The sequence below is a fragment of the Canis lupus genome, chromosome 22, assembly GCF_011100685.1.
Source record: "Canis lupus familiaris isolate Mischka breed German Shepherd chromosome 22, alternate assembly UU_Cfam_GSD_1.0, whole genome shotgun sequence".
NCBI classification, from domain to species: Eukaryota; Metazoa; Chordata; class Mammalia; order Carnivora; family Canidae; genus Canis; species Canis lupus.
The window spans coordinates 48,678,672-48,703,734 of record NC_049243.1 but is presented as its reverse complement, the minus strand read 5'-3'; the positions used below and the strand labels follow the sequence as shown (position 1 = coordinate 48,703,734).

Genomic DNA, 25,063 nt, shown 5'->3' with positions numbered 1-25,063 from the left:
TCTCTCAAACTGACTTTGCTAAGCATGGGGCTCGAGCCCACAACCCTGAGATCATGAACCGAGCTGAAACCAAGAATCGGATGTTCAACGGACTGAGCCATCCAGACGCCCTTAAAATGTGTTTTATATCTTCTATCCAATACAGCAGCCACTAGCCACATGTGGCTAATGAACCCTTGAAATGTGGCTAGTGTTACTGAGAAAACAAATTTTTTAAAACTTTTTCTTTTTTAAGATTTTATTTATTTATTCATGAGAGACAGAGAGAGAGAGAGGCAGGCTCCATGCAGGGAGCCCGACGTGGGGCTTGACCTCAGGTCTCCAAGATCACACCCTGGGCCAGGCAGGTGCTCAACCACTGAGTAACCCAGGCGTCCTGAGAAAACGAATTTTTAGTTGAATGTAGATTTTAAATTTAAATTGCTACAAGTGGCTAGTAGCTGCCATGAGGAACAGTGTGACTTTATAGGTTTCTTTTTCTTAACATTGTTTTCCATTTGTAAACTGTCTCAAGTCTTGGAGGAAGATGAGGCACGAAAGAATTTGAAACCACAATAATAATGAGCCTTACCAAGTTGTGAAGCAATTTAAAGGCAAAAAATCATTCATTTGACCACACCAACCTCATTCCTGAGTTCCAGTCTAGACTAAATGGCACAGGACTGACTAACCAGGTGCCAAGCATGTGCATAAAGAACAGAGATGCCAGGTGGAGAGTGGTCAGTGATACAAGAAGGCTGGTAACAGTCCTGGAAGTTCAGAGATGGAGGACGGGGAGGATTAAGGCCTCTGAACTGTGCTGTTTCATAGATAGAAAAATCAGTGCGGTTAACAGGCTTTGCTGGAATAAAGACTGTCTCAGAATTTCTGACACACAGGGTTGTAACCTAGACTGGCTGCTCACCACCAGATTCATCACTGTGGAACCCTGGGAGTATTTAAAGCCCGTGAGGCTGCGGGATACAGCACACAAGAATGTTCCACAAGAAAAGGCACCGCAGATAATTTTACTCTAAAAGGAGGAAAACAGTTTTTGTTGTCCTATGGTAAGAAAGGAGACCTCCACCAGATGGGACCTCGTCTGGGAAAGGTTAGGCAATTGTGAACAAAGTTTGTGGGACAGTAATTATTATTCAGTTAAATAATTATAAGTGTCACCTGCAGTCAATTTTACAAATATTTTGATGTTGGCAAACAATATAGAAATTAAACGCTTTCCTTATGCCCATGTGGGGAGCAGCCTACAGAGGTCTACTCTAGGAGGACCAAAGCGTAGGCATCATGTAAGTTGCATGGGCAACGCCAGCCTGGGCTTTCTGTGGGCAGCGACCAGCAGCCCCTGGCGGCCTTTCAACAGTATGGGGCTGAGAGGCCAATCAGTCCTTGATGGTGCATGGCTGAGGCTGGAGGGGCCAACTCTTACAGGGGAGAGGAGGAGGGTAGATGGTGTGTGTGTGTACATGTACACACACGTATGGAATGTGGCACGTGCTCAGGCCCGGTTCAAACACCTGCATCTACTGCCAGAGCAGAGGATGCTGGGAGAAGCTGCTCCTGCTCCAGGGAGAGCTACTTTCTGAAGAGTAGAGGAAGGCCTCATCATGCCAGGGCAGGGAGCCCTCAGGAGTCCATGAAAAGGACAGTGTTCCTACCTGCCCTGCTTACAGCAAACTCAGGTGTGCAGTGAGCTCAGGAACACAGGCTGTCCAACCTTTGGGCTCCTTTCTAGCATTTCCCCAACATGGTCCCAAATCCAAATACAGGCCGGAGAAGTAATGAGTTTTAACATTGTGGGTCCCACCTCAGGAGAAAGGTATGGCATCTGGCTATACCTCCTTCTGTGACACTTAAGAAAGGTAAAAAGTCTGTTTTCACTTTCCATGGGTTGAGGAGAAAGCCCTGCTGACCTCCCAGAGCAGTGGGGCAGTTCAGGGGAGATGAAGGAGCCTCCAAGAATGAGGAACACCGTCAAAAGGGATATGTGTGCACTGTGTGGTCCGCATCCATGTGGAAAGGTAGACTATACCCCACTCTGCATCTGTAAGCAAGTGCTCAGCATACGGCTCAAGTACGATTTTGGCTTAAAGGCATATGCTTGGTTCAGCTTAACCCACCAGAGCCCCGGCTGCGAATGCTCAGGGGCAGGGGTGTGGAGGGGTGGTCAGATGGAGGGCAATCCAACCAGCACCCACACCTGCCTCCTCTGGCTCACCTGCTGCTGCCTGAGGTTCAAACGGGGGAGTCCTGGGATGCACCAGGGAAGCCCACAGAGTGACCACACGGGCAGAGTCCCTCGTGTGCAAGACACCGTTTTGAAGTCGTTTGTCTATTATGCACTGGACAACTTAGGATTTTTTTTTCTATTTTAAAAAAATGGTGGTAAAACGTAGATACAGTTGATCATCTTTGCCATCTTCTAAGTGTACAATTAGTTCAGTGGCATTAAGTACATTCGCACTGTTATGTAACCGCCATCCATTCCCACATCTCATCTTCCCCAACAGAAACTCTGTCTCTAAGGTTAGACACTAGCGCTCTATTGCCCTAACCCCGGATTCTGGCAACCACCATTTTATTTTCTGTCTCTATAAATCTGATTACTCTAGGGATCGCCCAAGTGGAATCATACAGTATAGGTCTCCTGGCTTTTTTTTTTTTTTCTAAAGATTTTATTTATTCAGGAGAGACACACAGAGAGAGGCAGAGACAGAGTTCAGAGAAGCAGGTTCCTTGAGGGGAGCCTGATGCAGGACTCGATCCCAGGACCCCGGGGATCATGCCCTGAGTCAAAGGCAGATGCTGAACCACTAAGCACCCAGGCGGCCCTGTATCCTGGCTTTTATTTCACTTAGCCGGTCTTTATACAGTTCACCTGTGCTATAACAGGTGTCACAATGTCCTTCCTTTTTTTTTTTTCATTGTTTATTATAATTATTTATTTATTTATGGGGTTTTTTTGGTATGTTTTTTTATTGGAGTTCGATTAGCCAACATATAGCATAACACCCAGTGCTCATCCTGTCAAGTGCCCCCCTCAGTGCCCATCACCTAGTCACCAGATACCCCTGCCCACCTCCCCTTCCACTATCCTTTGTTCATTTCCCAGAGTTAGGAATCTCTCATGTTCTGTCTCCCTCTCTGGTATTTCCCACTCATTTTCTCTCCTTTCCCCTATAATCCCTTTCACTATTTTTTATATTCCCCAAATGAATGGGACCATATAATGTTCGTCCTCCGATTGACTTACTTCACTCAGCATAATACCCTCCAGTTCCATCCACGTTGAAGCAAATGGTGGGTATTTGTCATTTCTAATGGCTGAGTGATATTCCACTGTATACATAGACCACAGCTTCTTTATCCATTCATCTTTTGATGGACATCATACCTCCTTCCACAGTTTGGCTATTGTGGACATTGCTGCTATAAACACTGGGGTGCAGGTGTCTCGGTCTTTCAACACAACTGTATCTTAGGGATAAATACCCAGTAGAGCAATTACTGGGTCATAGGGTAGCTCTATTTTGAACTCTTTGAGGAACCTCCACACAGTTTTCCAGAGTGGCTGCACCAGTTCACATTCCCACCAACAGTGCAAGAGGGTTCCCTTTTCTCCGCATCCTCTCCAACATTGGTTGTTTCCTGTCTTGTTAATTTTCCCCATTCTCACTGGTGTGAGGTGGTATCTCATTGTGGTTTTGATTTGTATTTCCCTGATGGCAAGTGACGCGGAGCATTTTCTCATGTGCTTGTTGGCCATGTCTTCTTTGGTGAAATTTCTGTTCATGTCTTCTGCCCATTTCATGATTGGGTTGTTTGTTTCTTTGCTGTTGAGGGTTTTTTTTTTTTTAAGATTTTTAAAATTTATTTATTCATGAGAGACAGAGACAGAGAGAGAGAGGCAGAGATACAGGCAGAGGGAGAAGCAGGCTCCACGCAGGGAGCCCAATGTGGGTCTCCGGGATCACGCCCCAGGCCGAAGGTGGCGCCAAACCACCAAAATCACCCGGGCTGCCCTGCTGTTGAGTTTAAAAAGTTCTTTATATGTCCTTCCTTTTTAAGGATAATAACCCGCTGTATGCTGTACCCCGTTTTGTTTATTCATTCATGTGTCAGTGGGCATTGGGCTGTTTCCAAACCTTTTTGACTATTGAGGATAATGATGCTGCGAACATGGGCATAGACGTATCTGTCTGGGTCCTTTCAATTCTCTTGAATACATGCCTAGGCATGGAACTTTTGAGTCATGTATTAATTCTATATTTAATTTTTTGAGGAATTCTGATGATTTTCTTTTCTTTTATTTTTTTTAAGATTTTATTTATTTATTCATGATAGTCATACAGAGAGAGAGAGAGAGGCAGAGACACAGGCAGAGAGGGAGAAGCAGAAGCAGGCTCCATGCACCGGGAGCCCGACGTGGGATTCGATCCCAGGCCTCCAGGATCGCGCCCCAGGCCAAAGGCAGGCACCAAACCGCTGCGCGCCACCCAGGGATCCCTGATGATTTTTTTTTTAATGATGCCCAGCTTCAAAGGGCTGGTAGGATAATATTTTATTCATTTTTGTTTTATAATTGTTCACCGTGAAGCTACTATGAAGATGTTCTTCTTTGGTGGTGGTGGGGGCTGCTGCTACAAACCATTCTGATCCTCAGGCAGTCACCCCCACTCCATTTCTGCCATTGGACAGTCCTGGTGAGACAATACTGCTCCATGTGTGACATTTCTGATCACGATCTGCAGGAGTGTCCCACCCTTCACAGACAGGCTTGCTTTCTGCTCCGGATGAACACCTTCCTTGTCTCTCCACTCCATTGGGTCCAAGCCTGCTCCTGCCCCCGACCCCTGTCTCATCCTGTTCTGTGTGTGCCCAGCCATTCTCCAGACATGCTTTCCTCTGGGACCCTCCACTCCTGTGTACACATTTCCCCCCCAAATCTCTGGTGGCTTCTTCATTTTCCTTTGCTGGTTCTTACTCTGCCATAAGATACATGTTTATGGAAAGTTGCCAAACAGGTGTATTCAGTACGATTCTGTCCCTGGCTCTCCTCCCATCTCACCATTATTCCTTACAGGAGGGGATTCTTCTTGTGGATAGTTTCCAGACTCACACCACTCCACCTGGTTTCTCTCCCAAGCCAGAGGCCTGTGTTTCCAATCATCAGAAGGACTCCATTTTTGACTCCTCAAAACTGATGTGCCCCAAAGCAAACTCATTTTCTTTCCATCATACTTGCTTCTTCCTGTCTTCTTTCAATTTCTTAAATTCATGAGCATCCTCCCAGGTAACCAGGATCAAAGCTCATGGGGCCTTCCCTTCTCCTTGGTCTCATGAACCCTACTTGTCTGCTCAATGACCTCCAGTCTCTACCTCTCCTAGCCAGACTTCTGCACCTCTTCCCAAATGAATCCTGCAAGTTTCTTCTAATAAATGCAGCTGAACCTTCTTGAGAATGGTGTGCACCCAGAGCCTATCCCAAGGGCCTCTCTGTAGGATTCTATCCCCTGCCCCAGCTCCCAGCAATAAAAGAGTCTGTGCGGAGCAGAGTCCACTAAGGCACACTGTGTCAGAGCAGGTCTTCATCCGTCTCTGGGGAGTGAGTTGGCTAGTGTGTATTCTATGCCTGCCAGGCATTTCAGGGCTGGAATTTCAGACCCTGCTCTGAAAGCCAAAGGTTGTAAGTGGCTTTCTCTGAATGCATTTGAACAGCTGCGTAAAACATCTTGGCTCTCAAAAAGAAAAGCATTCTTCATGTTTTCACAAGTCACCAAATCTGTTTTCTCCTTGTTTTTGAGGAAATAAGGTAGCCTGAGCTTTGGCCAGGATCAGTTGGTCCATCCTCCTCTTGGGCGGGTTTCCTGAGGAAAATGCAGCATTTGGATATAGACAGGTGTGTTTACTGATCAGGGCTTCAGCCTCATGGTTCAGGAATATGTCCTGGTAATCTTTCTGCCCTAAGACTTCCCATTGCTGATGGAAGTATAGGACAACTGAATGTAGAATTGCAAAGGAGAAGCATAGTGGCTGTTACTTCAGTACCAAATTTGGGGGGGATTTTAGGTGCATGGTAGACTTTAGATTTTTTTTCCATTAACAACAGTCATTTAAAATAGTATCACTGGGGGCTATTGGTTGCACCTCTTCCCAACTGGGTGGGTCAGTTGGTTAAGCATCTGCCTTCAGCTCAGGTCATGATCTCAGGATCCTTGGATCGAGCCCCACATCGGGCTCCCTGCTCAGCGGGAAGTCTGCTTTTCCCTCCCCACCTCCAATTGTGCTGTGTCAAAATCTTAAAAACAAACAAACAAAAAAAAAAACACAAAAAAACAAAACAAAAAAAACGTTCACTGAATAAAGTCTGGAGTTTAGTTGATGGTCACTTAGCCATGTGAGTTTCTTATTTCAGACAGATGTGCGTGGTACAGAAGCAGCTGACGTTGAAGGAAGGGCAGGCATGAAGAGTAATGCAGAAACTCTCCTGTCATGGCAACTTTTCTCTAAATCTAAAATTGCTTCAAAATAAAGTTAATATAAAAAATGATCAGTTCCCCATCCTTCCTTTCTGTGGATGGGGCAGGACAGTAAGCCTTTCACAAACACTGTCTCATTTAGTCCAGGCAACAGCCTTATGAGCTGGAGACCACACTGTACACGTGACAGATGAGGCATGAAACTCTGCAAGGGCCCCGGGCAGCTAGACAGAGACACCAGGTGGTGGTGCAGCTGCAAGTGTGGACACAGCCAGGACACAGCCATCCCAATCTGCACCAGCTAGTCCAGGTACCCCTATCACAGACTGAATACACACATATATTCAGACACATATACACCTACTTCTATGTGGCCTATAGTTCAGGAACTCGGTGTGAACTCCTTCCTTAATACACCTCCCTGTGTTCCCTTCTTCTCCTTAAATATATTCACTCATGGGCTGCCTCTGCCATGCAGGTATCAATGGCCCAGATGTCCTTTGAGACAGAACTGGCTAGGGATGCCTCGGGCCCACATTGGATATGGTCCACTCATCCGCAAGAGGACCTGGCCTCCTCCCTCTGAGGCTGCAAGCTTCCAGAGGGGCAAAGCCTAACACTCGAACACTAGGCTCACTCACTCATTCGCCCACCTGTGCATGCATTTATTCACAGCTTGTAGAAGAAACAAGAGTTACAACCAAAATGCAAATCAAAGAACACAGAATCCTAGGTTTGTCAAGAGAATTAGGTATCAGTGGCTCCAGAAAAGGTCTTCATCATAGTCATCTCAAGAAGCACTTTAGAAATGCACATTTCTGGGGATGCCTGGGTGGCTAGCGGTTGGGCAACTACCTTTGGCTCAGGTCGTGATCCTGGGACCTGGGATGGAGTCCTGCATCGGGCTCCTGTGAAGAGCCTGCTTCTCCCTCTGCCTATTGTCTCTGCGTCTCTGTCTCTCATGAATAAGTAAATAAATCTTAAAAAAAAAAAGAAAAGAAATGCACATTCCTGAGGCTCACCCCAATGTTCTGATTCAGGAGGGCTGGATGGGGGCTGGAGATGTGTATTTTTTCAAAACTCCCCCTCCCCCATTCCAAGTGACCTTGATACACTGCCAGGTTTGGGGTTTTGCCCAATAGATAAAAACCTTCTAAAAATAGTCAACCTCTGCTCAAGAAACTCCAAGGTGGAGAAGCTCATTACCTCATAAGGCAGTCTCTCATTGCTGTTAGTGTTAGGAAATCCTTCTCTATATTTAGACACGACGTGCCCATTTGGAAATTTATGGTTTAAATTTTGTGCTCTGGTATAACGAAAATGACACTCACTCCCCTTTGTACATGACCAGCCTAAAGAGGGCCAACATATATTCTAAAATTTCTCTTCGAGGACAAAAGCCCATAGTTTCAACATATATTTTTTTTTAAATCAAGTACATTTTCTTATTATCGTATTTCAAATGTGAAACTCAGAATTGGACCTAATGTTCTGACGGAGCCCTAAGCCTTGAAGGTTTCATTTTTCATGCTCTGGCCTCTTTCATGTCTAGGACAGTCACGACAAGCGTTCTTGACCTTGGCTACACATTGGCATCAGTGGGAAGCTTTATGAATTCCTGGTGCCTACATCCTCCCTCTCAGAGATTCCAGTATTCTAGGGGTTCTGGTCAGTTATCAAGATTTTTTAAAGGTTCCAGGTGATTGGAATGAGCAGCCAATGTTGAGAGCTACGGATACAGGCACTGAGACCTCTCCATGTCATACTATTGCCTCGTACTTACACTCACTCAGCCTTTTTGCCTTGAATCCCTGCCAAGGCAAGTCTTCCTCATCATGCACTTGAGGAAATGATTAGCTGAACTTACGGCAGACTTTTACATTTATTCCTAATAAATGTCATCAATCTGGTTTGGGTCCATTGTTGCAAGGACACGCTGTGTCCTCGAGCTGCATACCAACTATCCACTCTCTCTCTCTAGCTTTGAGTTCTTTTGCATGCTTCTGGTATCGTCATGTAAAACATGAATAAAATTATAGATCTCTGAAAGAAACTCTACTAGAAATCCTTTGGGAAATAAATGATAGCAGCTGCTTTTTAGGCAATTGGATATTCCTTCACAGTTAAGGGCCAGATGCTAAAGATTTATGGTCACAGATAAATCCAAGAGCATGGCATTTAATCCTAAGTTCTCTGGGGCGGAAGGAGCTAGCTAAAGCCACCAGGCTGGGCTGCCAGGGTCCTGCTGGGGACATTTCATCTGTGTGACCTCCTCTGCATTATTTAGGTCAACTGCCATTATTTAGGTTCATCAAAGCTGCTAGAGTGACCACAGCTCAAGATGCTCTGAGCCTAATGGGAAGACTTAGAACCATAATAATGCACATCTCACTGGCCACAAAACAAACTGTGAACCAATTTCTCCCGAGTTGTAAGTTCTCTGACTCCACTATGAAAGCATCATCAAGCTTCGTAGGAATGAGGAGGCAACATAACATGTCAGAACACAACCATAAGCTTCTCAGTAAGCTCTGGGAGGTCAAATAAGAAGTTAGATTTGGTAAAATATTTTTTCTTTCTTTTTTTTTCATCTTGAAAAGAGGCATTTCTCTTACATTCACAGCACCACCCTAGAATAAGAGTCTGAAATGGGGTTTCCAATCTTTTCCCATCTCAGTCCTGGCTGCACTCCTCAACCTGGGGAGAAGCCTCTCACTTCTTTCCATGTGAATGATCCTCAAGCACACACCAAGCTGGACACCTGAGCTCGTTACTTCACAACACGGAAGGGCAGCCCCGCTAACCTGCTTCAACTGACGTGTGAATCCTCTGGTCTGGGATCACGTGGAGTGCGACCACCTCATCCATAGCACCTTCAGGCCCCCTGTCACTAAATGCCCTGAGAACACTTTAAAGCAAATTCTCACTTCCACTGAGGGATACAGTAATATAACAGCTTCCACCTCTGCCAAAAACACAAAAGCCTTTTGCTATTTTCTCCCAGAATTTTCCAAATGCATATTTAGTAGACAGTCAAATCCTCAAATGTCTATGTAGAACGGTCTTAGAAAACAAAAACAAAAACAACCCTAAGAATTTTCTGTAAAGATTCTATTTTATTTTTCTATTTTAGGGAAGGGTACGCTGGATTTCGCATCCTGCAGTACACAAAGTGCTTCCCTAGTTTTTGCGCCACCCTCTTCCTCTGATTCGTGTTTATTCAGTATTAAATGGACAGACTTAATGTTCTTCTAAACCCCTCTATTCATGGACATTTGGATCACTTGCAGTCTTTTAATTCTAGTACAGCTATCTCTTGTCATATGTCATTTCACATTATAGATGTATCCTATGACCAATTTCTAGAAGTGGGATTCAAGTTACAAGTGTGTGGTACAAAGGGCCCTATGTTTTTCCAAGAACTTCTTCAACACAGTGTAATATAAGTTTGAGAGCTGCATGAGACACAGATACTTCATCAAGGACTAGAAAACAAGCATCAGTGAACTACAACCAAAACCCCCAAAGGTCCTTCCATATGCCTCTATTCTTTCAATACCTTTGTTGGCTTTCCAGAAGAACCTACCATCTTTATTTTGTGATATTCACTTAATTATGAGAAAACATGTGTTCTGAAGAATTATAAAACAAAGGGAACAAAAATCCAGGATGAGATCTAAATACACACAGAATTGAATGGAAAACCATTTCAAGGTTGGCTTCGCTGAAGTCAGTTTCTTGCCTATATCTTTGGTCATGACAGTTGCTTAGAACGAACAACATAAAAACAACATTATGGGGAGAGAGGAGGGTGTGGGGACAAACCTGATTGTTAAATGTAACTGTACTCACCACAGGGCTAGTCGTTGTTCAGTTTCCTTGAGAAAACTGGTATGGAATTTGTGCAAAGGTTCAAAATTTGGGAAGATGAGACTCTTCAAGGCTTCGGGCATGGCGTCCTCTTTGCTCACTGTGCTCTGAAACCACTGGAATAAAAAGAGGACACACACAGAGTTCAGATGAATGATGGCAATTCTGCAGAAGAAATGCTGCAGCCCAGCATGCTTGGAGAACACGGGAGCATCAGGGGCTCCCAGATCCTACTGTTATTCCTCTCTCCCATTAGATGGGGCGAGAAGCACCCAGCTCATCATGATGGTTTCCCACAACCTGTTACCAGTGGATTGTCAAGGCCAGGAGAAATCTCTGAAATGGGCAGCTACTTCAAATCAAAACTTGCATTCTGGCCAACTCACTGCGTCATTCCTGATGGAGACCACTATAGTATACCCTCTGGTTTGGTCCTTTTGGAGCATCCATTTCTGCTCCTTTGTGAAAATGCTGAGCACCAAGGAAGCTGCACTGGAGAGAGAAAGCCTCTGCCTTCACATTACAGTTACTCATCCTGCTGCAGTGAGACGGGGCTATCTCACAACATTTATCGAGCACCTGGCTTGGGCTGGGGGGTGGGAGGGCAGGTGCCATGCAAGCCCCAGAGTAACAGAAGCCCCGTGATTCCTACTGACCTCCAAAGGCTAGTTCTTTCCCAGAACCCAGGGATCATAAAGATATCTGCAACGCTTTGAATTTGTTTCCAAGACTGAATAGGACTGATTAAAATACTAAAAGGTAGTCTTCTGGTAGGTTTGCTGGCATGGCTTAATTTATTATCAGGGCTAAAACAAGGCTTCTATTCACCTCTGGGGTCTTCCTCAAGCAAAAGTAGCTACATTTGATGACAGGGCAAAACACAAACTGTTCTGCCTTGGTGCAACCCAGAGAGTAAAATGTTTAGCTTTCTCCGCTTCAGAAGCGTCCTTCCTTTGCACTTAAGAATCACAACAATAAAAATTTTTACAGAGCATGGGCCAAATTAAATATACTATGACCGTCTAATTTCTATAACTCAGAACCAAATCCTTTTAATTGGAGTCAGAGAACCCAGCATTTAATTAGATCCAGCTTCTCCCTGAAAGCTACATAGGAGTTGAGATAAGTTATGTAATTGAATACTTTAGGGGAAATGCTATACATACCGAAGTAATGACCTCAAGATCCTTCAGATACGTTCTTTCGGTGGTGGATACTTCCTTAGCAATGAAGTATGCCTTGTCAGTTGGGAACCTCTGCAAAATCCACAGAAGAAACAAGACGTAATAATAACCTAATAACCTTTGAGTACATCTCTCTAAGAAAGTCCTGATTAAAGTGATATGTTGCTAAATTACGATGTTTTGTTAACTGGGCTCAAGGCTAAATAAACTCTTACTTGTTCTCCTTTTTGTGTGAGGAACTAAGAGAAGAGAGTGAATTCCCATGATGAGGAAAGAGCCAGGAATGTTCCCTTCCACAGAGATCTTACCCTCAGTCAAAGGCCTCCAATGAGTATGTTGGCCACTGAGGAGGATTATTCATACAAAATTGGGCATCTGAAAATCTAACCAACTAGTAAAATATCAGAGCAATGCAATTTTCCAGGAAATAGAAGAAACAGAAATCACAGCGGCCTTTGTCCCGGGAGCTGGGGGCCGATGGGGTTGGTGTGTACAGGAAACGGAAGCTAGGGTGTTTGTGGGAATACACAAGGTGGCTGAGCTAAGGGGACAAAGTGAAAGCAGCCGGTGACAGTGCTGGGACTCAGTTCCCTGGAGCCCATTGCTTAGATGAGCAGGCGCTTCTCAGCAGTGAGCCTGCCATGGCTTTTGCTTTCTCTTTAAACAGTAAGTAAAAGGAAATCCTTGTTGCTAGCCACCTTGCTTGCTTCCATGAGAGTCTACCCGCTTCCATCTTTGGGGATATACTCAAGAGCACTGAAACCAGAGACCCAGACACCTGTCTGTCCCTGTATCCAGCGGCAGCATTCGAGACAGCCAGAGGGAGTGAGTAACTAAACTGTCCATCAACAGACAGGTGCATAAACACAAGTGTGCTCTATGCATACAACGGGATAGGATTCAGCCTTAAAAAAGAATCCCTGACCCATGCTACACCATGGATGAACCTTGAGGCCATGATGCTAAGTGAAAGTCAGACACAAAAGGACAAACACTGCAGGATTCCTTCTGTAGGAGGTTCCTAACCAGTAGAATCCAGAGACAAAAAGTAGAATGGTGGTTGCCAGGGGCTGGGGAAAGGGGATGGATGGAGATCTGTTAAATGGGGACAGTTTTGGTTTGCAACAATGACAAAGTTCTGGAGAGGGATGGTGACAATGGTTATGCAACACTGAACATACTTAATGTCCCTGAGAAATATGCTTAAAAACGGTTAAAATGGCAAATGTTATGTATACTACTGCAATTAAAAAAGAGTAACGACGCATGTCCCCACACCTTTCTCCGGCCTTCTTCCTCGTCGTCAGTGCGTGGGCATGCCTGGTCATTCAGCAGCGGGCTGACCAAGGGAGAGGACTGCTTGGTGTCAGGGCTCAGGTTGGGAGACAAGATCACGCTGGCAGGCACAGCTCCTCCTTGGGAGTTGATGGACAGCTCTGAAAGGTGAGGGCTACCAGTCAGGGAGCCTATTTGGGGATGAGAAGTATTAAAGAAAAAAAAAAGTAATTCCTTCTGGGACCAGATTGCTACTTACAATTCTCCCCCGTATCAAATCTTTAAACGTTGACTACCATTTTGCACATCGAATGTGCTTCATGATTTTCTACTTTTTCTGGGAGTTGCGGCTGCCTTCATACTAAAGATTCCATAGTATGAATGAGTCAATGGAGCCAGAGTTCTGTGATTAATGATAACGCAGAGAACTCTGCTCAGGGAATGGCTACAGGGGTTTAGAAGCATAGTGGATCCCCAAATGGGATCTCTATCTCCTTACTACTGCCTTAGCTTCTACGAATTATTCGAGAAAGATAGTGTCTATACCACCAGGAGACATGAGAGAAAGGACTAGAAAAATAGAGCTACTCTAAAAGGAAACTAAATGACTGACATACCCAGGACAGACTACACCTTGTAACAACGGGCCGCAGTCAAAGAAAGAATGAGCAGCTAACTCCCCATTCTACCAAGAACAGAAGCAAGCTTATACCTGGTGATGGCATTCCGTGTCTCTCTCACTGTTTGGGACAGAAACACTTAGCATCACATTTACATGCAAAGCTGGAGGTCATTACATTATCACAATTCCCCTTGATGAGTCAAAAAAGTGACAGGTCATTAATGATTCCTCTGCAAAGGATACATTAAATAATATGAAAACGTATCATTACCCATTATACATCAGCCAAAGGAGAGGACGTGTACGTGAAACATTTTGCCAACAGAATTCTGCGAGTCTCCAAACCTCAGCCCATTGAAGCTAACCGGAATGTTTCAAAACATACTTCCTACCTGCATGTTTTCACCTGACACATTTATAATTCTAACACAGGTTTGCTAGGACTAGCACGAGGCTAAACAAAAGTTCAAGTAGCCTGCAGTCCCATCTGTTACCATTATAAGGAAAGACGATGTGAATGCTTTATTTTCCAAAACTGCGGTTTCAGCTCATGGCTATTCCGCACACTGACAAGGATCTTGGAGAGAAAGGTGGAGTGCAGTTTTCTGGGCATACCCCATTTTCTTGACATCTATCCTCTCCCTTTGGATTCATGCATATCCACTTTGAAATTACAAGATGGGATGGCCTAGAATGGAGGGTAGTGATCTTGACACAGTATGAATGAACCAACCATGAAAAACCACCAGCCCCCACCCCGTCCCAGCTAGACCAGCTAGCTGTGTTGTCAATACATGTGGGAAAAGCTGCCGCACCCAGAACAGCAAAAAAGCAGACATCCTGCTACAGACTGTTGGTCAGAAAAATGATCATCGAAGAATGAGATTTGAAAACATGAGAAAGATTTAGAGAAGTTTGAGTTTTACATTGAAATCCTGGCATTTTTAAAAAACATCACTGAAATGAAGTCCTGGTGTTAGATAAAGACCCGTTCAACCCCACACACCACCAGACCCAGCGAAATCCGGAGAAAAAGGCCAGAAATTGCTTCACAAATGTCAATTTTATTGACACTAGTGCACAACCGAATACAATAATTTCGAAAGAATTGGAACTTGTCAAATAGAAATAGTGACAACAATTAGAACTGCAAATGTTTCAAGGTACTACACTAGTCTCTCCTTTAAAAAAAAAATCACAAAAAGGAAAGTGTCATCACTACAAATAGGAAATAGAAAAGAGAAATTCTGGCAGTCTAGAGATCAAAACATTTCATGCATTTTTTGAGTTGTCATATCAGAGCCGCTTTTTATTTGTCCACCATAATCTGGCAAACTTTGGGGCTTACCTTCAGCTCTCACACTGTGTGCGAGGTCAGGTGAGGCCATTGGAAGTGAGAGCATGCGGGGCCTTGGTTTTGCAGTGACGTGGAGCAGAAAAAAAACACTCACCTCATCAGTGAGAGTTGCAGCCAAGAATAAAAAGCAGTTAGAAGGTTGGCTTGTAGGAGAAGTGGGGGGATGGGGTGAGAAACAGTACCAATGAGGCCCTGGACGGCATCCAGCAGCAGATAAAAAACCACCTGCCCCACCGTGAGGGAGAAAATGTGGGTGGCCACCATCAAGCACAAACACTTCCACCCTCCAAAGGTCAAAAGCCATTGGCCTAGGTGAAATCCCTCTGGGGACATTTCTATTAGTAGACTGAAAAGAAGAGAAAACGACCAGGGTTTCCAGGAGACATCTGTCCTGCCAAGAAGGCAGGGCATATTCAAAGAAAATAGCCGTCTAGAAGAATCCACACTGGACCCCATCAGAGACAGGATTCAGAAAATGGGACACTGACAGTGAACTTGATGACAACCCACGTTCCCAGTTGGAGGAAATGACAGCCCCAGGTCAGCCACAGGTTGCTGGGTGACAACCTGCTCATTCACTCACGTAGCCCAAAGATGTGGGTGATCAGCAACTTCACAGGTAGGACACACAGACTTGGAGAATGACCCAAATTAGGGTCGCCAATTTTAGCTACGTCAGCTAGCTTTGTGTCTACTCCTAGGGCCTAAGAAGGGAAGGCTGATGGGTGTATTTAATAACAGAACCAACAAATCAATAAATCCCAAGCAGCCTGGTCTAATATCTGTCCACTACTCTACAGAAGGGGATGGTCCAAACTCTTCAAGTTTGCTCATTTGAGCTGCTTCCATGGAGAATAGCCCTCCTCTCCCCTTGCAAGACAAACTACTTGAGACTTTGAAAATTTATAGGTGACATGGTCCAAAAAAACCTGTGTAGCTCATTTACCATTCAGCAATCAATGAGATATGTTGATGAGGGTTGTCAGTAGAATTTGGCAGCTTGATGAGAAATTAAAATGCTCTTTTGATTCTGAGCCAAAGTGCTGTGACAACTGTCTCTACAAAGTGGTGTCTATCCTTGGGCAGGTGTGAAGAACTGGGTCTTAAAATCAGTGCCTAAGGTTACAGTTAGTAGAATGACATGTAACCAGTTTTCACTGAAGTAGTCCATTCTACAAACAAACAAGCATGGTTGCTCTGTAAGATAGGAGCCCATTTATTATCTACATAGCCTTATCAAGCCTGTTCAAATCATGCAGCTCTGGTCACCTGCTTTGAAGGCACAGCCCCAAGTAATGAGGAAGCTAACTCAGTAAGCTCATTAATGCCTGCTTTTTTTGTTTTGTTTTTTTTAACCATTTTTCCCCCTCTGTGACAAACTGACACAAAGTAATTTCTTCCAGCAGTGGGCTCTAGGTAAATAATTTATGGGGACCTTTTGAGAAAGCACCTAGATATTAAGGCAATAGGTGGAAAGAAGTTTAAATATAGAGTAGAAAAAGATCAGTTAGACTCCGAAAGTCTGGAAGAGTCTGATTCTTTTAAAAATTATTTTTTCCTATTTCCAGAAATTGCCCTACATTTTGTTAAGGTATTCAGTATTCAGTAACTCTCAAATTCTTCACCTCTTCCAAATGGTTTCATGCCCCCCACGATAGCCGCCTCCCCTTCCCTGCCATTAACCCATATCAAGAGGGCTGAGTTTATGTCACCCCCATGGACTGGAAATGCCATCACGAATACTGCTCTCAAGAGAGGCATTTCTGGTAATTACTTTTAAAAATCCTTTTACATGTACACATTCTCATGACAAACAATTATGGAACTTCAAATTAGCACGGCTATATTTATGGATTCAATTTATCACCTCACTGAAAAATTGGCTTGGCTTGTCGGTATTTTTAATGTAAAATACATTCATAATTCTTCTCTCCTGGCTGCTCTGGGAAAGCTCTACAGCATCACCCAGACTACAATATCGCCTGACCAGCCCTTGTCAGAGATACGTAAACAGCAGGAACATGGTTTATGACCAGCCAGCCAAACTCCATGCTTTTCTTCCCCCTTTTTGGGATTGGGCACGGCTGCACCATAACCTCCTCTGATTGTACTAAGGCTTAAGGACAAATGCACACGAGCCTGGGAAAAGAGAACTTTCTACTCTATTTTCCAAGCAATAGAAAATGGCATTTCGAATACTTAATTGTACCTGTCCTGTATTTTAAATTGGTCAATACATTGGTAATCTGAGTTTTAATTAGCTAAGTTATTTTTCCTGCTAAGTGCTTAGAAAACCTGATCATCATTTTAAAAATAGTAATCCATAGCAGGTTTGTTATATATTTAGATGCTGATTGCTTTCTCAATTCCTCTTTCCAAAATTTTAGTAAGTACAATTTAAACAGTGTGCTGATTCTTCAGTATCCCCTGCTAAAGAACGTTACCTGGCAAGCTTTTAGATGCCACTCATCTATCACGATTTGTCTCCTGGTATTTGGTTCTAAAATATAGATTTTATCTCTACATACCCAGAATATGTTCCAAAGGCACATGTAGGAAATTCATTACAAGATGTAGGTTTTCATGGATCTTTAAAAAGGCTCTTTTTAAATCCATCATCTCCCTCTAAAAAAGAATACAGTAAATTCTCCCTGGAGATTGTCTGTATTTGAAAGGCAGTTATCAAAAGTCAGTATCGAGTGGAAAATGGGTAATCTCTTGAATGGACAGGATTCACTCTAGTGTGATATCTCAGTTGGGTCCCACCCCAATGGAGTATGTGTAGAGGGTAATGTGTATATGTGCTTCTTATTCTCAGAACAAAGTCCTTCAAACAAGGTTTTACAAGCAGTTAAGTATCCACTTTTGGTGTTCATCATCCAGCAACTCAAAGAGCAACCACAATGCAACTTTCAGAAAAATAAAAGAGAGAAATGCTACCAATGGCGCAAAGAGAGTGGATGTTCTTGTGTGCTCTTACTCATGGGGAAAAGAGAAAGGAGAATTTCCCTTTGTTCATATATGGTGGTGGTGGCAGCAGTGGTGGCAGTGTTTGGGTTGGGGGGACATGGTGCTTCGTACCAATGAAAAAATACCATCTTGTACTCAGGACAAAGCTTCAGCCATCAGTGGAAAAGAACAGTTACAATTGACAGTATTTTTACAGCAAGATACCTGTTAGGACAAGTAAAAGCCTCTTCAGTTTAGATTAACAAAGAGATATTAATATCGTGCATACACTGTTACAAGAGTTTGGCCTTCCATGCTGAAAGAATCACCAAGCTCATTGTTACTGGGAGAAGCCAGCACCCTTCCCCGGTGGTATAAATCCATGCTTTATTGAGATGCTGCACTCTTAGGCCATGGAGAGAAGATGAAACCAGACAGTATCTGTGAGAGCTTACATTTTGGGGACACATCAAAACTAATAATGGCTTATTGGCCATGAGTAGCCAACTAGGCAGAGCTGGGCGGGGTCTTCTTTACATTTCCAACGTCCTCCTCCCACACAACTAAATTCTCTTATATATACTAACTATGGAAAGTGCTCTACTCCTATTTGAATTGATGCTCCCAACCAACACATGAAGCCAATCCTTTGGTTAGTTGTCTGAGTTCCCCTATGTAAGCTCCTGCCACAGATACGCTCTGTTTCCATGAGACCTCTCCCCTCAATTACAGTGATCCTGCTCACTTCCAAAGACCTCCTTACCCCCATGCACACACCATACAAAGTGTAGGCTTCCTAGAAGATGAAATCCAAAAAGTTAAGCCCTCCATTTGCTTTCTCTTCCCCACCCTCAGGAAATAGGGTAACACCCCAGCATGTCTCCATGTTTAAGCTTGCTGTTTCATGAACAGGATCACTGTATTCTAGAGGAAACAGGTATTCCAAGTACAAACTGGTATTCAGCAGTGTTAAAAAAAAAAAAAAAAAAAGACTCAGACAGTGCTCCAACAATGCACGGAACAGAAGGTACACCATGCTCTGAGGATAAAGACAGAACATCAGGGGTGGGGGGGGGAGCTTTTTTTCTCCTAGATAGGTACATGCTGACAAACAGTGCATACAATGGAACAACAGAAAAATGTTTTCTCAAATTTATTGAACAAATGACAAAAATGAGAATGAAGTCCCCAGCCTTTTCTAAATTTTAAAATTTGGTGTATTAGATGTTTTTAATAAAATATTTTATCTACAGTATTAAATATACACACAGAAAGAACAGAAGGGAACTGGATTAATAATACAGCCCAAGCTTGTGAAATTTGGTTAGTTAGGTTTTCGCGGGAACTTTCCAGGTAGAAAGGGGGTGAGCGCGAGGGGCTGGATCCATCGGGAATTTAGGTGTGTGTGTGTGGAGAGAACAGCAGGTATGTGGTCTTCACTAAAGAAGGCTTATCTTTGGTCTTTCTGTACATCACTAAAGGCAGAGTGACAAATTCTTGCTTTCTTATGAAGGAACTTTGAGGCCCAGGAAGAAGGAGCTGTTAGCCTAATTTCATGAGGCAGAAAGCCTGTCCGTGAGTCATGAAATGCCAGTCACACCCTTGAGGACTCCAAAATGAACCTGTCCTTGTATCTTATTTGAAAGCCAGGTAACAACCCAAATTCCTAAGAAAGCAGAGCACTGCCTGCAGACTCCCTGTACCACTACCACGTCCACCTCTTACTCAAAAGGAGAATGAGTGAATCACTGGTGCTTTTTACTAAATGTGCATGCACACAGCGTCCTCACTCTGTCCTCTGGTGCCCCTGATTTGTCCCACATTTGGCAATGATTTGTAGTTACCCTTCAATATCCTGAGCCCGCTGTGCCTGCCCCGGCAGCCAACTCACCTATCTTCCAGTGCTCTCCCCATGATGGCATGAAGAGCACAGACTTGCAGTTAACCTCTTCAACTGGCTCTCAGCTACACCTGAAGATCAGCCATCTCATGTAAACGGCTGATTATTAATTCTCCCTGCTTTAGATCTATAAAGCCACCCCAGGACATTCTAGAGTAACCCAATCTAGAACCCACACAAAGACACAAAGGAGCTGCCTTCCCCTGGGAGCTACACTCAAATACCAGAGGCCAAGATGCTGAGGGCTGTTCCCAGGTAAAGCAGAGGTGTCTGATTTCAGTCTATCCGGAAATGATCCTCAACAGATCAGTCTATTCAATTCTGAAAGCTTTCAGGAAAAGAAGATTTTCTACTTCATTCCCAGCTTCCACCAAGAGATGTTTAATTGCTTCCACTGGAAAAGAAGAAAAAGTTCTCATGCTAGAAGTGTCATTTATGGTTTTTGGAATGATGTACTTTTTTTAGGCGGGGGTCAAAGCAAGACTCCCCACCCACCACCTCCCAAACATTTGTATGGCATACAGGAGCAGTGGTAACTTCTGTTCACAGGGGAATTACTTGGAAATCTCTAGGTTATCCAAGGAAACAATAAGGAGCCCTGTTCAAGGATGGCCAACCAAGGGGCAACCAGATACCCACAACACAAGGCCAAATCATCATGGAGTTTGTTTTTTCTTTTCATTATTATTATTTTTTTTTAATAAGAAGAGAACTGCTATATTAAGTGGCACGCTTAGCTTGATCTAAAAGACATGGCTTCATTTTAAAAACCAGCAAGTGGTATTAGAGGTATGCATAAATGTACGCTGCAGACCCCATTGCCTTGTATTGTTTTCACTCAACTAAATGGAGGGAGGCGGAATTAAACTAGCAAGGAAAAACCGGTGCCAGTAAATTCTCTAATGTCACCTGAGTCGTTTGTTCATCATTTACTGCTCTAAAAGTTTATGACTAGTACTTCTCTTTCCATATTGCCCTCACGGATGTGGTGAATGTGGCTGAGTGTGCAACGCATCAGAGAGCTACCAGCAGGGGATTATTCTGAAACATTCACTTCTTTCAGGTTCAGAAGAAACTCACTCTATTTCGAGGATGGCAGAGAAAGATTCTTTTGCAGTTTGATTTATAAAATTCGCAATAAAATAGGCCCATCCCATGAAACTACAGGAAGGCCAGCCAGCCTCAGAGTGAAGAACCTCGTAACTAATCAGAGAAGGAGGGTTTACAGCCTACCAGAGGGAAGATCCAGAAAACAGAGCCTTTTTTAGGAATGCAATTCTGAGGGCTCTTTAAATTCTTGCTGATAAAAGTAAGGGCTGAGGCAAAGAGTGATTAAAATAGAATAAGTTCAAAATAAACCCAATGATGAAGAGGGCCCCCAAATTTCTTAATTTAAGGCTGGGCAAATCACTGGCTAATGACAACAACTGCACCAAACTTATTCTGTGCTGAATAGAGAATAACATTTTAAGTGGAAAAAGTTGATGGAAAGCATGGAACACTGATTATAAACATGAAAAAAGAAGCTGTACGCATATGCACAAGTTTTAACAAAATTTAAAATGACAATTTAATCTTATTCATTTTTCCTTTTTTTAGATACTGCTTCACAACACAATCAAAAGGATTCCAGGGCTAATATGCAAGTTGGGTTTCTGATTCAACAGAGGACAGACTGGGTTCTGTATACTTGGTGCAAATTTCAAGAGGCTCAGGCTATATATTTGAGTTTTGTGGGCCCGCTTTTTTTTTTTTTTTTTTCTTTTAAAGAACTGCTGGGTTTGAATCTTCAAAGAAGTTCTTGGGAATAAAATCAGAATTATTCACATATTAAAGGCAGGCCACGTGGCACAATTTGGAGCTAAATCTGTGAGAAATCCCCAAATATGAGTCACATATGTGGGGAAGAATCTGGCTCACAGACTTCCTTTAATTAAATTCCTGTCTAATAAAATATCGTCAATGGCATACAGATGTCTGTCAAAGGAGCGGTGCAGTAAGTTCCAGAACTCATTAAATGCACTTTTTCATGCTAAAAGAATTTCTTGCATTTTATTTTGCCCTGAACAAACAGCAACAAAAATCAACCACAAAGGGGGCTACAATTTGCATACTTTGAAATACCGTCTAACAAAAGATATTAATGCAAGGTGGCCTGGTGGCTGGAAGATGTGCTTCTAATAGAAGGTTTGTCTTCTATCCAAGGCCTCAAGGTACTGTATTTCATAGAGCAGCTATTACCCGAAGATCTGGGCTCTTTACTGATTCAGGAGACTCTACACTAGCTATTGTCTTCGACAAAGAGATGACAGGTCTTGGGAAACCCTCTGGAAACTGGAATGAATTCACAGGTTACCTATTCTTCACAGCCAACCCCACTGCTGGTCTTGCTGCACACTCTTGGTACAACTTTGTGACCATGCATGTCCTTCTCTGCTACATAGTAAGGCAGGTAAAGACATGGGGAACCAGAGTCTCACAAAAGGCTGGGAGGCTGTGGGCTTTCCCTGACCTCTGCACAGTCAGAGAACATGTCTCCTTTGTGATCTGGCTGCACCGGGCTCAAAGAATGCTTAAATTTACTCCCCCACTCATGCTTAGAATATTAGTACAGGGCAAGCTCCACCAGAGGCAATTAGTGAATATTCTCAGCACTTTAGGCTATGTGGCTTATGAACAAACCATACCCCTTCTCTGTTAAGCACCATTAATCACATCAGGATTGCTGCTTTCATAAATACTGGCCCAGAAGCAGAAATTGAATCACTTGGCTGGTACAAAACCAACCAGAGAAAAAAACTGATGAGCAACCCTAAAAGGGGAGAGTTTGTCAATACAGAACTGAGTACACTACCATTGATCAGCTGTTTTTAGAATACTTCAGATTAAAAAAAATCACTCCTTTAAGTAAAAAGCAAAACAAAATAATTACTGGAGCATGTTTTGCTTTGGAGATTTACATTTACTGATTCACATTGTATGCTGGGTAAGGGAATACCCATTGCTCATTCACACTTCATCAGACTGCTGTGTCATTAGAGGTAAAAAGAAAACTCATTTGAACAAATCACCTTCACAAATAGACCACAGGATTCCAAATGTGATTCTGCTTAACTCACACTGGACTCAATTTTTATACAGCAAATCGACATCTTTTTCTAAGTCCAAAACAGAAATATGCAAGGACATGTTATAAGTGCAAAAATCCCACGACAGAAAAAGTTCTTCCTACGTATTATGGACTGTAACTGCCTAAGTCTACATGATCGCTGGTCTCCACATTTGATTTTAATTATTAATCTGAACAAGATTCTCCAAAATTAAAGTACTTAATCAAAAACGTCCTATTGCACCAAGATGTCACACAGACCAAAGCTGAAGGGCTAGGGGCCAGGGTTCTAGCTTTATCATGCAGTAGCTGTATGGACTTCAACAGAACAAGGCTTGTCATCCATAAAATGAAGGTTTCCCCTAGATGATCTCTAAGGTCCCTTCTAATTTTAAAAATTCTGTGACTCTGTTAAATATATTACTCTAAGGCAAGACATCAACACACTGCTTCATTGAACGTCTTTCAAACTACCCAATAATCAGTTTGATTCATCAATCATGCACTGAATCAAATGATTAGGAAAATAAAACAACAACAAAAAAAGGTTGTATAGAAATGGATTACGTGTTAGTGTCTTCAAAATCAACTTGTCAACACTCATGTGGACAGATAATCATTTGTGAGCCACAAGGTCAGTCAGTACGGCTGTTATATATGGCTGCCAAATTCTCCCCTGCTTCCTCCCCACACATTACTCTTCCCTTGTGATCATGTCACACGGATAAATTTAATAAGGCTGTTGGCAAGGTGGCATGCCAGGATGGATCATCGTTAAAACTCTTTTCAATAATCTGATAGTTATGATCTAAAATTTTGGTTCTACAATTCATTTTTTAAAAAAGTACTAAAGACTGAAAAGTATCAAAGAACAGGAATTAACAAAAGTACTTCATTTGTGATGCTTTCCTTACTCTGCAAGCAAGCCAGAAATTTAGCTATCAGTTTCAGATATACCACTAGATGCTAGAAGGCAACTGTGTCAGGCTGAGGAGTGACCCTGGATGCCCAGCAGAACCATCCGGGGAACCCAAGTGGCACCCCCAGATGAATTAGATAAAAATGTCTAGGGCCAGGGCCCAGGCATCACTGATTTTTTAAAAATGTCTCAGGTGACTCCCTTGCACAGCTGGGGCCGAGAAACAAGCGGGTTAAAACAAGACTCTTTGATTTCAGATGCAGGAATGCTGAGTGAAAGGCACTGGCAGAGGTGGGCCAGTTAAGAAATCAAACCTCTTACTACTTACACCTTTTTCCTGCACACAGAAACATCTGGAAGCCATTGTTCCAAAGAGAAGACACTGTTCACACACGTGTGAACACTAAGAATGAAAATAACAACCAAACTAGGGGCAGCAATACTGGGATCTTTCTCTAGGCTGCGTGTGGTTCAGAGGCAGCCCTTTGGTTTGCCAGCCTGGGAACAACAGTGCCTATTGCGAGGTCTTATTTTACCCCCCATCATCACTCAACAGTATTTCTGAGTTTCAATTAGAAATTCTGACAGCCAGAGCTATAGCTTCTTAAAACATAGCTAACAATTTGACCGACTGATGCAAATCCGAACCAAACCAGTAATCCCTCGTAAATTACAGTTCCACCTGACATCCTTTACATCATTTCCTAAGAAGTCTGGAAAGAAGAAAGACTATTCTTCCCATTAAAATGCTCATTATTCTTGACTAAGATTTCACCAACACTTAATCTCAACCAGCAATCAACTTACAAATGGTCTTGAATTATGTCAATCCCTCACTTTATGAGGCTCCAAAAAAGCAGCACCTCCTCTTAAAGGGGGAAAACGTAAAACCAACACCTTTCCTGGGATCTCACTGCTACGTCAGTCCAAACATTCAGTCAATAGGAGCGTGATCTGCATACAAACTCAACACACACAGAAGATTTCCACGTAAATACAACACACTATACACATGATCAGATTCAGAATTACGTATTTCTTCCTCACCTTCAACCAGAAAGATGAACAGGCTCATGGTAACTTGTCATTACATCTTACTATTTATCTTGTCCACGTTTTTTATTTTTGTTTTTGTTTTTGTTTTTTTTGTTTTTTGGAAAGCAAGCCCACTGTGTGAAGTTTCATTTTTCTTAAAGATCTTAGAGCCAGCCATACCCTATCCAAACACATCTGTCCAAAACTTCCCCTAGTAAATGTTGACTAAAGATTAATGAGTCGCTAGAACAGATCATCTCCACTGAAACACAAGACTCAGGACTCTAGGTTCCCAACACTTGAAGCCGGCCCTCCTACTCATCCTCCTCTTCCTCCTCACTCACATGCAGGCCACCCAAGTGTTTCTGAC

General features: G+C 43.1%; 1 protein-coding gene across 1 annotated transcript in view; it reads right to left on the bottom strand.

Annotated features, from left to right (window-relative positions):
- FARP1 (FERM, ARH/RhoGEF and pleckstrin domain protein 1) overlaps positions 1-25,063 on the bottom strand; it is a 285,921-nt gene that overhangs the window by 34,193 nt on the left and 226,665 nt on the right. Inside the window, exons 14-16 of the mRNA XM_038569904.1 lie at positions 12,806-12,993; positions 11,510-11,599; positions 10,326-10,459 (exon numbers count right to left, since the gene is read on the bottom strand). Coding sequence (XP_038425832.1) covers positions 10,326-10,459; positions 11,510-11,599; positions 12,806-12,993 — 412 coding nt within the window. The remainder of the gene's footprint in view (positions 1-10,325; positions 10,460-11,509; positions 11,600-12,805; positions 12,994-25,063) is intronic.